The 15,437-nt window shown below is 36.3% G+C and overlaps 1 protein-coding gene across 1 annotated transcript in view; it reads right to left on the bottom strand.

Moving 5' to 3' along the window:
• Positions 1-15,437, bottom strand: part of LOC129219816 (sodium-dependent phosphate transport protein 2B-like) — a 143,500-nt gene that overhangs the window by 21,161 nt on the left and 106,902 nt on the right. Inside the window, exon 2 of the mRNA XM_054854120.1 lies at positions 10,826-11,098. Coding sequence (XP_054710095.1) covers positions 10,826-11,098 — 273 coding nt within the window. The remainder of the gene's footprint in view (positions 1-10,825; positions 11,099-15,437) is intronic.

The raw sequence follows: 15,437 nt of genomic DNA, 5'->3' as shown, positions 1-15,437 counted from the left end.
CATCAGGCTAAGTTTGTTCCATTTTTCTCAATTAATTAGAACAGCAGGTATAAGAGTTTCTATTTTTGCGAAAGTTCTTCTCTAAATTCAGTTCAAACATGGAACTAAAGCGCAAAATGTTATTAGAGACCATAAATTTGAAAACTACTTTCCAAACGTACCCAACTGCAGTTTTTAATGCTCAGGAGCCCCTTAACACTTATAGCTGTGCAAGTTGGTATAAGTTAGTTTGAAACCCGGGGAAGAAGTGCTCTTCAAGAGTTTTTTTGCTTCTTTTTACAAAAAAGGAAGTACTGTATTCGCGAAAAAATTTTCACTCAAAAATCGACCTTAATTTCCATTTTTCTCACCCCCGAATGAATGTTGAGTTTTTTTTTTTTAAACCCGACCACACGTGGATATATGCCTAGGAACCTACAGACACCCGAAATATCCATTTTGACGACCCGCGAGTTAATCACAACGAATTTTCTCGTGACGTCCGTATGTACGTATGTATGTGCGTATGTGTGTATGTATCTCGCATAACTCAAGAACGCACCTAGAACCCACAATAATTGAGATTTTCCAAAATAACTAAAGCAAGTTTAAGGGGATCACGGGCGTGCGGCTACATTTTTTTAAACAGTTCATTCTTCAATAGACATACAGAGAAGGTAAGACTCAATGTAAAAAAAAAAATAAATAAGTATTAATGATGAATCTTTTTAAACATCTGAAGTTTAATTTCATATTTCGGAAATTCTTCAAATTTGTATACACTTGAGTTTCGTGTTTTCGTTTCTAAATGAATACTATTTTGCTCTTTTTACTTATTGCTACTTTAGTTTTATGAGGAAAGAAGAATCTAGATTTTAAGTCACGTCAAAAAGGTGTGTTTTAAGTTCTTTCACTTAAAACAGAAAACAAATGCAAGTAACGATTGTTTCTGATAACTATTGCTAACCCAGGCAACGCCGGGTATTTTTGCTAGTAACATATAAAAGATTAAAATTTACCACATTAAGTCTTATAAAGTTAACATTGTACGTTCCGACTATGTGACATTAACTGAAATTTTTTTTATCTATAACGGGATGGTTTCCTTCAGTCAAAAATATTACATTTAGTCATTGAAATCGATAGAAAGAGCAAAAAAAAAAAAAATTAATTTGAATTTTTGGCATCTTGAATTCAAATTATGTTTTTCGCAATCACGAGCGTGTGTGTTTGTGTAGGCGCATGTGTGTGGGTGCGTAAGTGTATGTATGCATGTGTGTGAGTGAGTGTTGTGTACGTGCGTGTGCGTATAGGTGTTCGTGTGTGTGTGTGTAGGCGTTCGTGTGTGTGTGTGTAGGCGTTCGTGTGTGTGTGTGTAGGCGTTCGTGTGTGTGTGTGTAGGCGTTCGTGTGTGTGTGTGTAGGCGTTCGTGTGTGTGTGTAGGCATTCGTGTGTGTGTGTAGGCGTTCGTGTGTGTGTGTAGGCGTTCGTGTGTGTGTGTGTGTAGGCGTTCGTGTGTGTGTGTGTAGGCGTTCGTGTGTGTGTGTGTAGGCGTTCGTGTGTGTGTGTGTATAGGCGTTCGTGTGTGTGTGTAGGCGTTCGTGTGTGTGTGTGTAGGCGTTCGTGTGTGTGTGTAGGCGTTCGTGTGTGTGTAGGCGTTCGTGTGTGTGTGTAGGCGTTCGTGTGTGTGTGTAGGCGTTCGTGTGTGTGTGTAGGCGTTCGTGTGTGTGTGTAGGCGTTCGTGTGTGTGTGTAGGCGTTCGTGTGTGTGTGTAGGCGTTCGTGTGTGTGTGTAGGCGTTCGTGTGTGTGTGTAGGCGTTCGTGTGTGTGTGTGTAGGCGTTCGTGTGTGTGTGTAGGCGTTCGTGTGTGTGTGTAGGCGTTCGTGTGTGTGTGTGTAGGCGTTCGTGTGTGTGTGTAGGCGTTCGTGTGTGTGTGTAGGCGTTCGTGTGTGTGTGTGTAGGCGTTCGTGTGTGTGGGACATGGACGCCACCGCCCAGCAAAAGTGGATTTTGGGGGACAGTGCTCAGGACCAGCCGCGCCGCCGCCGGTGGTGCTGCAGGCCTGGTCCAAGCTGAAAAAGGCACGGACGCCAAAAACGGTCAAGTGAGAACAATAAGCAATCGTGATTGCTCGAAAAAAAAAAAATACATGGACCCAGAAAATACTTTCATTTTCCCAACAGTTTTTTTTTAAATTAATTTTTTAAAATGTCCGATTTTTCAAACAAGGCGTGGTCTTTATGACGTCACAAATGACGCAATTTGGCGCATCTTTCTACTACGTTTCCACGTTATGCAGCGAATTAAAATTTCGCTCTACGCTTGTTATCAACCATATCGTTGCCAATACACGTGAGTAAAGATGCGAATTAAATATTTTGTTCTGTGAATGTCAACATTGAATGGCATTTCATCATTTGTAATGTCACACGATAGAAATGTAAACAATGAAAGCGCACCAATTTAAGTATTTTTTTAAAAATATTAAACTTAAATATATTGTTTAAAAAATGGTCAAATCCTATGTTTTTAAGCATGTTCTTTCAGAAAAAAATACTTTTAAAATTTTGGAAACGACCCCATGAGGCCATAAAATTCAAAACGTCCAATAGCAGTTCCTTTTACATACACAAAAGGAGGGAGGATCTAGCTCTAAATAGGCTTAGGAAATGAAAGATTTGGCAGCAAGCCACAAACTGTTTGATACCTGCCAAATTGCTCTGCTAATGAGACATTGGCAAACTTAGTACTCATCCAGTGACACATTTCTAAATAAACTAATTATTGAGGTAAATTGTCATATTATAATAGCAGATCTGATAAAGATAAAATTTCTCAAATGTATTTTCTGAGTTCTAATCCATTTTACAGGGGTGTCCACGAAGATGGCGCTGATTGCGTTATTGAAAATTTTTTGGGGGAGAGGATGTTTTCTGGGATATTCTTATTCTGTAGCGTTTGAGGAGGATGCACCATTACTCTTGGGGGAGGAGCAGCACTCCTGATTTCCCAGCTTTAAAAGTGCAATTTCTAAGTTCTGACTTCGTGAGAATTATTTTTTTTCATTAACTAGAACCACAACATCACAGTTCAACAACAATGCAAACACTATTTAAAAAAAAAACCCTAAACATGGCCATATTTAGTCATTTACCCTAATTTATATATATTTTTCATGTTATTGATACATCACAACCTTAATATAAGTAATAAGAAGAATAATGTTACTTTTTCAAATATATACTGTTTTTACTTTCTTTTACAATAAAGGAAGTATTGTATTCGCGAAAATATTTTCACACAAAAATCGACCTTAATTTCCATTTTACTCACCCCCGAATGAATGTTGAGTTTTTTTTTCGACTCGACCACACTTGGATGCCTAAGAACACATAGACACGCGAAATATCCATTTTGACGACCCCCGAGTTAATTACAACGAATTTTCTCGTGACGTCTGTATGTACGTATGTATGTGTGTATGTGTGGATGTGCGTATGTATGGTGCCTTACTCAAGACCAGTATGTCCTAGAAAGTTGAAATTTGGTATGTAGACTCCTAGTGGAGTCTAGTTGTGCACCTCCCCTTTTGGTTGCATTCGGGTGTTTCTAAAGGGGTCTTTTACTCCTTTTTGGGGGGAAATCATTGTTTTCGATGCAAACTCAAGTGGTGTTATAATTTGGCGTACACTTGGCGAGATATCGCCAGTCTTTTGGCGACAAATTTGCCAATTTTTTTAATCTGGTTCAATTTGGTCACTGTTGGTGATATTTAGAGAGCAAACTATTGAATCACTTTAAAAATGCCAATAATGGGGGAATGACATTAAATTGGAGTAAAAGGAAGTCATGTGATGCACACATTAGCTCGTTCTTTCGTGAATTCGTTGCAAATTTCCTCTCTCCATAGCAAAGCTAATGGGCCTGAAAGCGCTAAAGAAGTCTTGAAGTATTTCTGAACCCAGTGGCTCATGAAAGAAGAGGTTTAAATTGTTTTTGGAGAGGAAATTAAAAGCATGAAACGTTCCAAATCTTTACTTTGTGCTTCATGATTATAAAACGGTTACCAAACATTTTCAAACATTCAGCTCATACAACTGCTTGAAGTATTAATCGACTACGAAATTGGCAGGATTATAACATGAAAAACTGCATGAAAAATTGCTTCCGATCTAAGTGGAAGGTGCTGGATACGGTAACTGATATAGTCTTTTGTTTTTTGTCTTTCACTAACCACTTCAAAATTTAGGATCAGGACAAACAAATGCTGCCAGACGATTAAGCATAATTAGGCATTTTAGTTCACATTTGACTGCATATTTGAATGAATTTAAGTCCATGTAGTACAGGTTCTAGTCATAACATAAATCTCGAGACATTTGTCTACACCCACAAACCGAAAATCGCTAGATAAGAAATCCCAAACATTAGACTTGACTTATTTCTGAAATTTAATGTGCAGCTACATAGTAAACGGGGCCACTTTGCTTTCGTAGTCAAAAGGTTCGCAAACCAATTTCAACATTTGCCGTACAATTTCAACAAAAACATCTTTGTTCCAATTCCGAAGCTGTTTTCTTGGAAAATAGTGAAGTTCATATATCGCTCACCGCCACATGTTTGCTATAACCCTACACATGTGCTTCAACCTGTAGGCGCTTTTCATTGCGAAATCTTCATTTTATTGGTTTCTTTCAAATTGCTGCGTTTGTGCATTTCCCCATCTTTCAGACATACGCGTAAATTCGGTAGTTTATATCTTTCCCCATTTCTAAAAAGTGTAAGTTTTTCCCCTTCTTACGCACTTATCCTCTTTAAGTTTTGAAATCACAGTGTCTTTAATATTTGAATCTTTGTGAGAATTTAATGTTTATATTGGTTTGGCTGGAGCATTTTCTTTAAAATATTACGGCGGAAGTAATTCTTCTGAGCATTTCGAAGTCTTGCTTTTACGGTGGAGAAATCTTCGAAAACATTTCACTTTAGAATGTTTAGTTCTCCGAGGTTTCAATTTAGGTTGGTGAAGCTAAACCGAAAGTGAATTCTAAGAAGCTAAGGTAATTAGTACTGATCACTAAAAAAAAAGGTAATTTCATTCTAAAGGTTATTAAAAATATTAACGGCTAAAGTAGGTTAATAACAGTTAATTTTTTATATCCTCCTTAGCATTACTGGCTGCAAAGTCGCAACTTAGGAATGGTTACTATCATAAAAAGCAAGTTTCTTTGATGTGTAATCAAATAATTATGTTGGGCGTATTTTTTAAACAAAATTTTTTATAATTAATCCCTTCTGGAGTTGTTATTTATTCCCATTACAGGAACTAAGTCTTGTTGAGGTCTTCTTTTAAAAAAGCAAATTCAAAGTATTTCGTTGCCGATTTCTTTCAGAAACTAAACTGCGCAAACAGTCTCTGAAAAGTTTATTTTTGCTACTCCACACTTGTTATTGCAGATTTTATAATCATATTATTAAGGAAATTATTTTTGTTTTACTCCTAATAAATAGTTATTAGAAATGTTGATGGGAAAGGAAATAAGGACGGTAATGCTTCACAAGTCTTGTTTGTTTGCGTTTTTACTTTCTTCTACATCTAATATATAGAAGAAAGTATTGGATTCGTGCAAATTTTCGAATTTCGAATTTTGACGGATTCGAACGTTTTTGAGGTGTGCTGAGTCCATTTCGACCATTTTTGGAAAATGTCTGTCTGTCTGTGTGTGTGTGTATGTATGTATGTGTGTGTGTATGTATGTGTGTCACGTCTGTGTGTGACCAGTTTTTTGTGGCCGCTCTACAACAAAAACTACCGCATGAAATCGAACGAAATTTAGTACACATATGTGCCCCTATGTGAACTTGTGCCCATTAGTTTTTGGCGCGAATTCCTCCAAGGGGGGTGGAGCAATGGGACGTTTTTCGAGTTACGCGTGCTTGCTATTCCTCAGGAAGTAACTGGCGGAATCAAACAAAATTTGGTCCATATGTTGGTATTAACAGGAACAGGTGCTGATTCAATTTTGGTGTCAATAACTCAAACGGGGGTTGAGCTATAGAACGTTTTTTGTCGTCAATTGTGACTGCTGTATCTCAAGAAATAATGAACGGAATGAAAGAAAAATTTATCGGCAAGTAGCGCTTAGTGGGTATAAGAACTGATTTTATTTTTGTGTCAACAGCTAAAAAGGGGGGTAGCGCAATCACCCGTTCTTTTTTTCCATTTTGAGTGCCCTATCTCAAGAAGTAATGCTACGTTCTGGTTGAAATTTGGAATATATGTGAATCCATACGTAAACAGGCTTTGGTTCAATTTTGACTCCAATCGCTCTAAGAGGTGTTGATTTTTTTTTTTTTTTTTGCGAATAAAAATAGTTTTATTAATGCAACAATAAGAAAGATAAATCGTAATAGATTGTCGTCTGCGTATTTCTCGTGATTTTAATTGTATGGAAATGACCGGAAATATTATCTCAATGAATTAAAATTTTTAACTGTTGCCATCTTATGTTTGTTAACAAATAAAATATTTGTAATTAATTCAAGCAAGGCTTTTAAAATAACTTTCAATTTTCGCTCTTTGCTTTGCTTTTGCAATAATTCAGACATTGGGATGGTCGTCAAGTTTTTGCATGTGTAATTTTGTTTTTGTTGGGAATATTGCTTCCTCGTCATGCATGGGGAGGGATCAGAAAAAAAGAAAAATATAGAAGAAAGTTTCGTGATGGCCACAACATACTAGTTTCCTTTGGAAACTTACATAAATGATAACGTTCATTACAAACTTGCATCAAACACAATGTTTTTCATTAAAACTTTAATACGGGTAAAATGACAAAGGAACATCTTCTATCCCTCTCTGTCGCATCTAACATCAGTTTTTAATATTTACTGGTTATAGTTATTTTGAGCAATCACGATTGCTTATTGCTTTCCTTTGACTGTTTTGATGAGCTATCATTTTATTTTCCCGCCAGCACCCTCTGCAGCATCATCGTCGACCGGCTCCTCACGATGCTGATCCTATAGCGAAAACCGTCTCCAGATTGCATCCATATCCTACACACACGCGCATACATACACAACTACACACACACGCACACACACACGCATACACACACAAACACATACACACACATACACCTACACACATACATAAACACATACACACACAAACGCATACATACAGACACCTACACATGCACACACAAACATATACACACATACACACTACCCACATATTCATGCCTGCACACAGACACAAACACATATGCCTACACACATACACATACCCCGCCCCCACGCACACAAACACTCATACACACAACTACCAACACTCATGCCTGCACACATACACAAACACACATGCCTACACACCATACACATACCCCCTACACACACAAACATTCGTGATTGCGAAAACCATAATTTGAATTCAAGATGACAAAATTCAAATTAATTTTTTTTTTTCTGTTATCCCTCCGAATTGCCTTTCTCCTTTGATTCTTCATTACCCTCAAAGTCGAATATACTCTTTAAGAACCAATGGTGTAAATGACGTGATTTGCAAACTTTGAAAAACGAACAATCTCTAATAAGTAGGGGAAGTTTATACCTCTGTTTTCAAGATGAAAAGAGTGATGATACATAAACTCAATTCTGCTACAAAGTCATTGCTGTCGCTTCCATGCGGCGCAGATTCATCAAAAATGGATAACAGCTGTTAAGTTGGAGAATAAACGGTGTTTGCCACCTAAACTCTGGATTAATTCCAAACAGCTTTGATTTGTTTTATTGGAAAACGTTCAAGATCAGGTAATTTAAAATTCTCACGTAACCACAGGTACACGGTACATGAAAACATTAAATTTAACCAGTTACACTATTTTTCTTATATTTCCATTGTATAGTAAAGGATGTAAAATCTTGGTGAGTGTTTGTTTCTAAGCTAAGAAATATATCGATTTCAGCGAGTATTTTCGTGGAAAATTGTCGAAGTCTGAAAGTTTGGTGGTGGCGAATTTTTTTTTTTTTTTTTTTTGCTGTTAATTTTATAAACTGAGAAGGAGCTAATGGTTATTTTAAACTTGATGCGAAGAGAGAGTGGAATTATGTTTTCACATGAATGTCTTAAAGTACATTCTAGAAAACTGACGCCACACTTTTAATAAAAAAAGTAAGACGTTGGAAATTCAATGCGGTCACGAACCCAGAGATAGATTAAACTTAGAAAGGTCTTAAGACATAATTATACTTAAAATAGTTGCATTTATGGGCTAAAATCGCAAAATTGTATTTTGCTATGATGCGTGTCACATGTTAACTTTTTTTTGGCGCTTGAATCAGCTGTTATGATGATTTCACGCAAATTGCGATGAAATGTTTTGCCGCAGACTTGTTTGGACACCTTTAGCTCTACACGTTTTGATTAGAACGCGCTCCTGCTGCTCATAGTTTAAATGATTGACTGTAATTTCCTCCCATCATTAAAAATACTTTACTTCAGAGGTCCATGATACGTTGATAGCGCTTTGACGTAAAACAGAACCGGAAAACTCGCTGTCTGAAATTTTAAAAATATTTTTCTCTGAAAGAGCATGCTTAAAAACATTTTTTGACTAATTGAGTCTTACTCTTTCTGTTCAACTCCCTTTTATTGTTTAACATTACTTTGAAAGAATAATTAAAAATGTTATTCAAATATTCCCCTCCCCCTCTTTTTTTACCATACTAGACACTGTAGTTTTAGAAATTCCATATGTGTCAGCTAATTTTCTCTGGCTTTCTCCCTTTTCAATTAAAAATTTAATATTTCATCCTTTTTATTAATCTCATTTTCAATAACTTTCTTTTTGAAGCCATTTTATGTAAAACTTATAACACAAAGAGCAACAAGCTAGACTCTCCTAGTTCATAAAGTCAGTTGAAAATGAAAATGTCTTATTTCTTAATTCCTTGCACCAGAAATAAGTAACTTTACTCTTTAGCACAATTCCAGTGTTGCCACAAAATATTGCAAACTGGAAGAAAAGACTTTGTAATTTTCTGCTGATACCTGTTTTCCTAGAACTGAGACTACAAAAGGCTATCTCAAATAGAACAACAAAAGAAAAACAAGTTTGAAGAATTAAGAGCAGCATAAGCTTTATGCTGCTGTTTTATGCAGTTGGTAAAATGTTGGTCTGGCATCAATGCGTTAAAATTATTCTTGGAAAGCTACAAAATAATAATAAAATGAAATAATTTGCTTAGTGAGGAAAAAAAAAACCAAGTGGTCAACTTACAAAGGGTTTTTTACAATACTCCAAACCAAATTTGGTTTACATTAGTGGTCAAGATAGACAGGTGGTCAACATAGAGAGGTGGTCAAGTTACAGAGGTTTTCCTTCATTATATAAGATAGGGCTAATTTCGTTCCCGACAAAAGCGGTCAACATAGGCAGGTGGTTAACTTACAAGGGTGATCAACTTTACAGGTTTTACTGTATGTTGTGACTGTCATGGACGCTGAGCCTAGCACTATTCGTATCAATTTTAAGCAACATGATCTAGCGTTGGCAGATGTTTAACTCAAAAAACCTGGGATATTTACTACTGACTTGCTTTTTATTTTTATTGAGAACTATGGTTTACCCTATCATAGAAAATTGCCTTCATTAAGAGAGCCATAACTTATTTATTCCGCTGTGATATTATATGTAATATAAAAGCTGTCATATTTGGTGTAACCACAATGTTGCAGGTGTGGGCAACCGATCGATCTAGTTAATCTATATAGTGAGACAATACACAAGAGCACTTGGTACTTTTATTATCAAAACGAAACAAAACAGAAGCGTCGTTCTTGATTCACTACCTCGTACTTTGTTGTTGTTTTTCTCCTTAAATATTATCCTTACCGACATAACTCCAAAGTATGACCTTTTGATGGAAAATACTTAATAATTGAGTTTTAAATGATTGATATTTTTGCACGCACATGTAAGAAAGTAAGAAAATGGTTTACCAACACACTTGAGAAACCATGGTAGCGAAGATGGTTGTCAATGTAGAAATGATCTGAACGAGTACCTTAAATTAAATAACTTCAATTCTTAGTCTTTTGATATTTTTAAAATCACTTACAGTTGCAATAACTTTAACCCCTAACATACAGTGTTGCTTGGAAAACGTCATTAAATCGACATGCCATTCCGGATTGCCGTCTCTAAAATATTATTATTTATTTAATGAACCATTACAGACTTTTTGACGCCTTCGAGATTTCGCTATATGTTAAGAGATTAAGGAAGTAAATTGTGATTATCAACATCGTGCCAACCGTGTTCTGACGATGTTTGTCGATGTAGAATAGCTCTGAACACGTACTGTAAACTATCTCCAATCTTAAACCCTTAAATTCACTTTCAGTTATGATAACTTTACACTAATTTTAACCTCTTTATATACAACAACGTCTGACAAACATCATTCAGTCGGGGTCGTTGTAGACTTTGACGTCTCCAAGATGTTTTTTCCTGTGTCGTTGCTGATTGACGTCTCAAAGACGTTATTTTTTCATGTGCCATTGCAGACTGACATCTCCAAGACGTTATTTTCCCAAGCACCATTGCAGACTGACGTCTACAAGACATTATTCTTTTAGGTGCCATCGCAGACTGACGTCTACAAGAAGTTAATTTGTCAGGCACTTTTTCAGACTGACGTCTCCCAGAGGTCATGTTTTAATGTACTATTGCAGACGGACGTCTCTAAGAAAATATTCTTTTCATGGGCACGCGCTCTTTGCCGCTTTAGAGAGGTCATTGTATATCAAGGGTTTAAGGAAGTAAAAGCACAATTTACTTACATCCTGTACCAACCATGGTGACGACGATGGACGTGGACGTAGAAGAACTCTGGACGAGTACCGTGGCCAGCACGCCTATCATGAGCCCGACTACAGGGTTCCGCAGAAGCTCGCTGTCGCGGAACACCCGACCGGCCTGTTTTCCGCCGAGTAGGCGGAATGATGTGCTCAGCAGATCCAGAGAACAGACGAAGCACCAGAGCAAGCCGATCAGGCAAAATGCCTTGCCCAGGCCCAGAAGAACTCGGCGGACTTTGGCCGATGGAGGTAGATCTGTGGAAGACAACCAAACGAGCTTGTTAAAGAAAGCTTGAATAACAATCTAGGTAATTGTAAATAAAGACGTACAAAATAAAAGTATATTATAACATATCATTAATAGATGTGAAAGAAATCATGAGAATAGCTCATCCTTTTTTCATATGCTGGACTACTTATTGACAAGTCTGGGATTGCTTTACTTTTATTTCAAGTTAGTTTTCACACTATAGTTTTCTTAACGGGAACCATAATTTCAGGCACATTAATAAAAGTATGCCTACATCAATATACTGTTATCCTGGCTTTCACATCAATTGCAAAGCTGTACCTCTAATATGTGACCGCATAACACAAACAACGAATTGTGGTCTTCTGAGTGTAAGTAGTTTTTAATGGTGGAATAAATGATAACGCGTATGAACCAACGAACTGCATCGAGAGAGCGTTCTAATTGAATAGTGACGAAGCAATGGTGTGGAAAAAATGTTAACAAAAGTTTTGTCTCTGTCGCATAGATTTGAATCCAGCACAACACAAAGCATTTCAATGATTTTTAATGATCTAATATCAAAATTTATCCGTAATTTTACGTAAAATATATCGCTTTTGATAAGAAAAAGTCATAAAATTTATGATGAGAAAGATCAAAAAATTTTCCCACATCTAAAAATATACTCTGATGTTTCAAATCATAGTTCAACCACTTAGCAACTTGTTTTTAAAGAAGATAAAAAAATTCTTTCCAAATCACTAGGAAATAATTCAGATGCTTTTCATAAATGATGTATTATTTTCAAAACGTTTGATCCTCTCACCCAGGGGTGCACAGTCGGAGAGAAAATGACCGAATCTGGCTAAATTTTAGAACCTTTGACTACGACTCTGACTCCTTTACTCGAATCAACCCGACTGCGACTTCGAATCGCAAGCACTGGCAGAGTTTTGGGCTTTGAGGAAAAATGACCAACTCCGACTCTTAGAATTTTAAACATCCGACTCCTTTACTTTAAAATCAATACTACTCCGACCCTGACTCCGCAGCCCTGCTCTCACCAGGGTTAGATTTATATATTTGGGGGCGCGTTACAATTCATTTTTAGAGCCCCCTGGTATTATGTAAACATTTTTTTTCATGCGCAGTTTAGGGTCTCTTTCGATGTTTTTATGGTGGGTGCCCCTCACAATTTCGACTTGTAAATCCGCCACTGTCTCCACCCCCATTGTCACAAAGCGTCGTCACACTTCATTTTACCCCTCCCTTCCCCATGTCACGCTATTATTGCACAAGTATATTGTTATAAAAATGCATAATGTCACGCTCTCGTATTTAGTACCCTCTCTCTCCCCCTTGTCACGAACTGTCACAATGTCACCGACCATCTTACCCCTCAAAGCTGCCATCATATGTGGAAGACCCCCCATCACTAATACTCGTCTTTTTTTTTTTTTTTTTTTACTTCCTTTTACAAAAAATGAAGTATTGTATTCGCGAAAAAATTTTCACTCAAAAATCGGCCTTAATTTCCATTTTGCTCACCCCCGAATGAATGCTGAGTTTTTTTTTCAACCCGATCACACGTGGATATGCCTAGGAGCGTACAGACACCCGAAATATCCATTTTGACGATCCTCGAGGTAATTACAACGCGTTTTCTCGTGACGTCTGTATGTACGTATGTATGTGCGTATGAGCGTATGTGTGTATGTATGTCGCATAACTCAAGAACGGAATGTCTTAGAAAGTTAAAATTTGGTACGAAGACTCCTAGTGGAGTTTAGTTGTGCACCTTCCTTTTTGGTTGCATTCGGATGCTCCAAAGGGGGTCTTTTGCCCCTTTTTTGGGGGAAATCATTGTTAATTTCGATGTAAACTCAAGTGGTGTTATAATTTGGCGGACACTTGGCAATATATCGCCAGTCTTTTGGTCGCCAAGTTTTGTTGCCAACTTGGCGATAAATTTGACGATTTTTTTTTTTTTTTTTTTGAATCTGGTTTCAATGTGGCCACTGTTGGTGATATTTAGAGAGTGAACTATTAATCACATTAAAACTGCCAATAATGAGAGAATGACATTAAATTGGAGTAAAAGGAAGTCATGTGATGCACACATCAGCTCGTTTTTCTCAGCACACACAAGGGAATTTACTAATCTTGCTGCAGAACATCATATTACAGCGTATGAATTATGTATTCGTTCGCATTAACAAAAGAGTTCATAATGAATTTTATTTTGACGATCCATAAATCGGTGTTAGCTCTGCAAGAAAAAATCATTGTGCTAGAAATTTGCATTTCTTTTCACTGTCTCGGAAAATAAATGCATCTTTTACCGTTCATTTAATGTTTTAAAGCAGGGTTTTCTTCTTTTTTTCTCACGCTGGAATGTTAGGAATTCATTAAAATTAAGCAAGTTTAAGAACACCGGTTGGCGGCGTAATACTTCAGCGTGAAAGTTTTTGCGTGAACATGAACACATGAAAAATGTTGAATAGAATATATTTTGATCTTAACTCTGCAAGCTGGATAGTATTTTAGAGTTTCTTACTAACCTTGCATGCGAGATAAGTTAGAACGATTTCGCTGAACTTTTGATCATCAATTTTGTTATCCAACTTTGTGAAAAAACACAATGTTTTCAAAACCGTGGAATGATTTCATTGTCCAATCTTAACTTTTAAAAAATGACAGAACATCAAATTATTTCATGAAACATTCAACATGAATTTTAAATTCATGTTAAATGCCACGAAACATTTTTTTTCTCTTGTGACATGGAGACAATCGATAATTTTTGCGAAATTAAATTAAAAAAAAAAAAAAACAGACCTGTTTTGATGTAGCATTTAAATACCTCATGCTTAAACATGTTCAGACAAAATACTTATGACGTCATACATACTCGATTTTCTGGGAGCTTTATCATAACGTGAAACATTTACCGGGTATTCAGAGTTTTCCCCCAAACTTGGTGCCAATGGCGCAATTTTTTTCTTTCTCTCTTTTTACAATCTCAATATAAGCAGGGCAAAAAATAATACTTTTTTTTTGTCAAAAATGAAAAACTGACTCTTTCCCCAAATTTCTAGAAGTTAAAACAGCCGAAATGTTATCAATGAAAAAGTGATCTTATTCAACACAAAACCTAATTTAATGAAAAATTCTGTTTGGGAAATGTATTGCTACTGTCCAACCATGGATTGTATGGAATTTTCAAACGTCCAAACAAGACTAATCTATCTGAATGAGGGGGAAAAGTAAAAATTTGATGCCGGTATTCCACTCATTTGAATGAGACTCTGCTTCTACAAAAGCTGGAATCGCTAAAAAATAATAGATTCGTCCATTTCCGACTGTAAAACGGATGTTTGTCTTTCCATACAATCCGTGGTCAGACAGTAATTTGGTATATAAATTTGGGCATTCGGTGTCGTTATGAATACTTCCCCGAATTTCTCATAGCTGTTTTTTTTTTTTTTTTTTTTTTTTTTTTTTTTGTAGCTGTTTGAAGATGTGAACACTTCCACATTTTAAAGAAACAACTATTAAGATTCATCCAAACACCATTACTTTACGGAACAGCTCTAAAAACCTTGCTTTCTAATAAAAAAATAGAGTTGTTAGTGTTGAAGTTGTTTAATCTTCTCCATACAACTAGCTTTTGCAGGAAGTGATGGGTCAATTTGCGGTCATTTCCCCACTCGGAAATTTTGATGTCGCACATGCAGTCGAAAATTTTGGCAAAAGTCACAAAAATAATCCCACTGTTTCCAAACATAAAGAAATGCGGTGTGCTGGTTGCCAAGGGTAATAATAACTTAATGGGAGTAATAAATATTATGTCTCAACGAAGGTTAGCGCAAAAAATGGCCGAAGCTGAAATGTGTTTTTACCGCGTAAATATAAAGCAAATTTTCGAAAACTTCATTTACCATTGAAATAAGCACTTTAGTTTTTCTGTTTTGATTTTAACGAAAGTACGCACAAATTATGAGGTTTAATTTTCAATTAAAATTTTTTTTTTATAGTAAATTGTAGTGACTTCGTTTAATTCAAAAAGAAAAAAAAAAAGGTTTGAATTTTGAGATCTTGAATGCAAATTATGTTTTTCGCAATTCCGAATTGCGACAGGACCCTACTCACTGGTTTTCTTGCTTATACTAATGGCTTTTATCACAACCATTATTTGAATTCAATACGTCAAATGAATTCCAGGAGCTGGATACTGGATACTGTGTTTTCGTGTAAAAAGGATTGTGTAAAGTCGAGAAAGTCGTTTAAAAATAGTTCGATTCCGAGGCACATGGACGCATAAAAATTAATCTCAACAAAAACGACCCTGTTGTAAAAATT

This window comes from Uloborus diversus, chromosome 4 (genome assembly GCF_026930045.1).
Source record: "Uloborus diversus isolate 005 chromosome 4, Udiv.v.3.1, whole genome shotgun sequence".
NCBI lineage: Eukaryota > Metazoa > Arthropoda > Arachnida > Araneae > Uloboridae > Uloborus > Uloborus diversus.
Note: the sequence above shows the minus strand (reverse complement) of the source record. Positions and strands in the feature narration are given on the sequence as shown.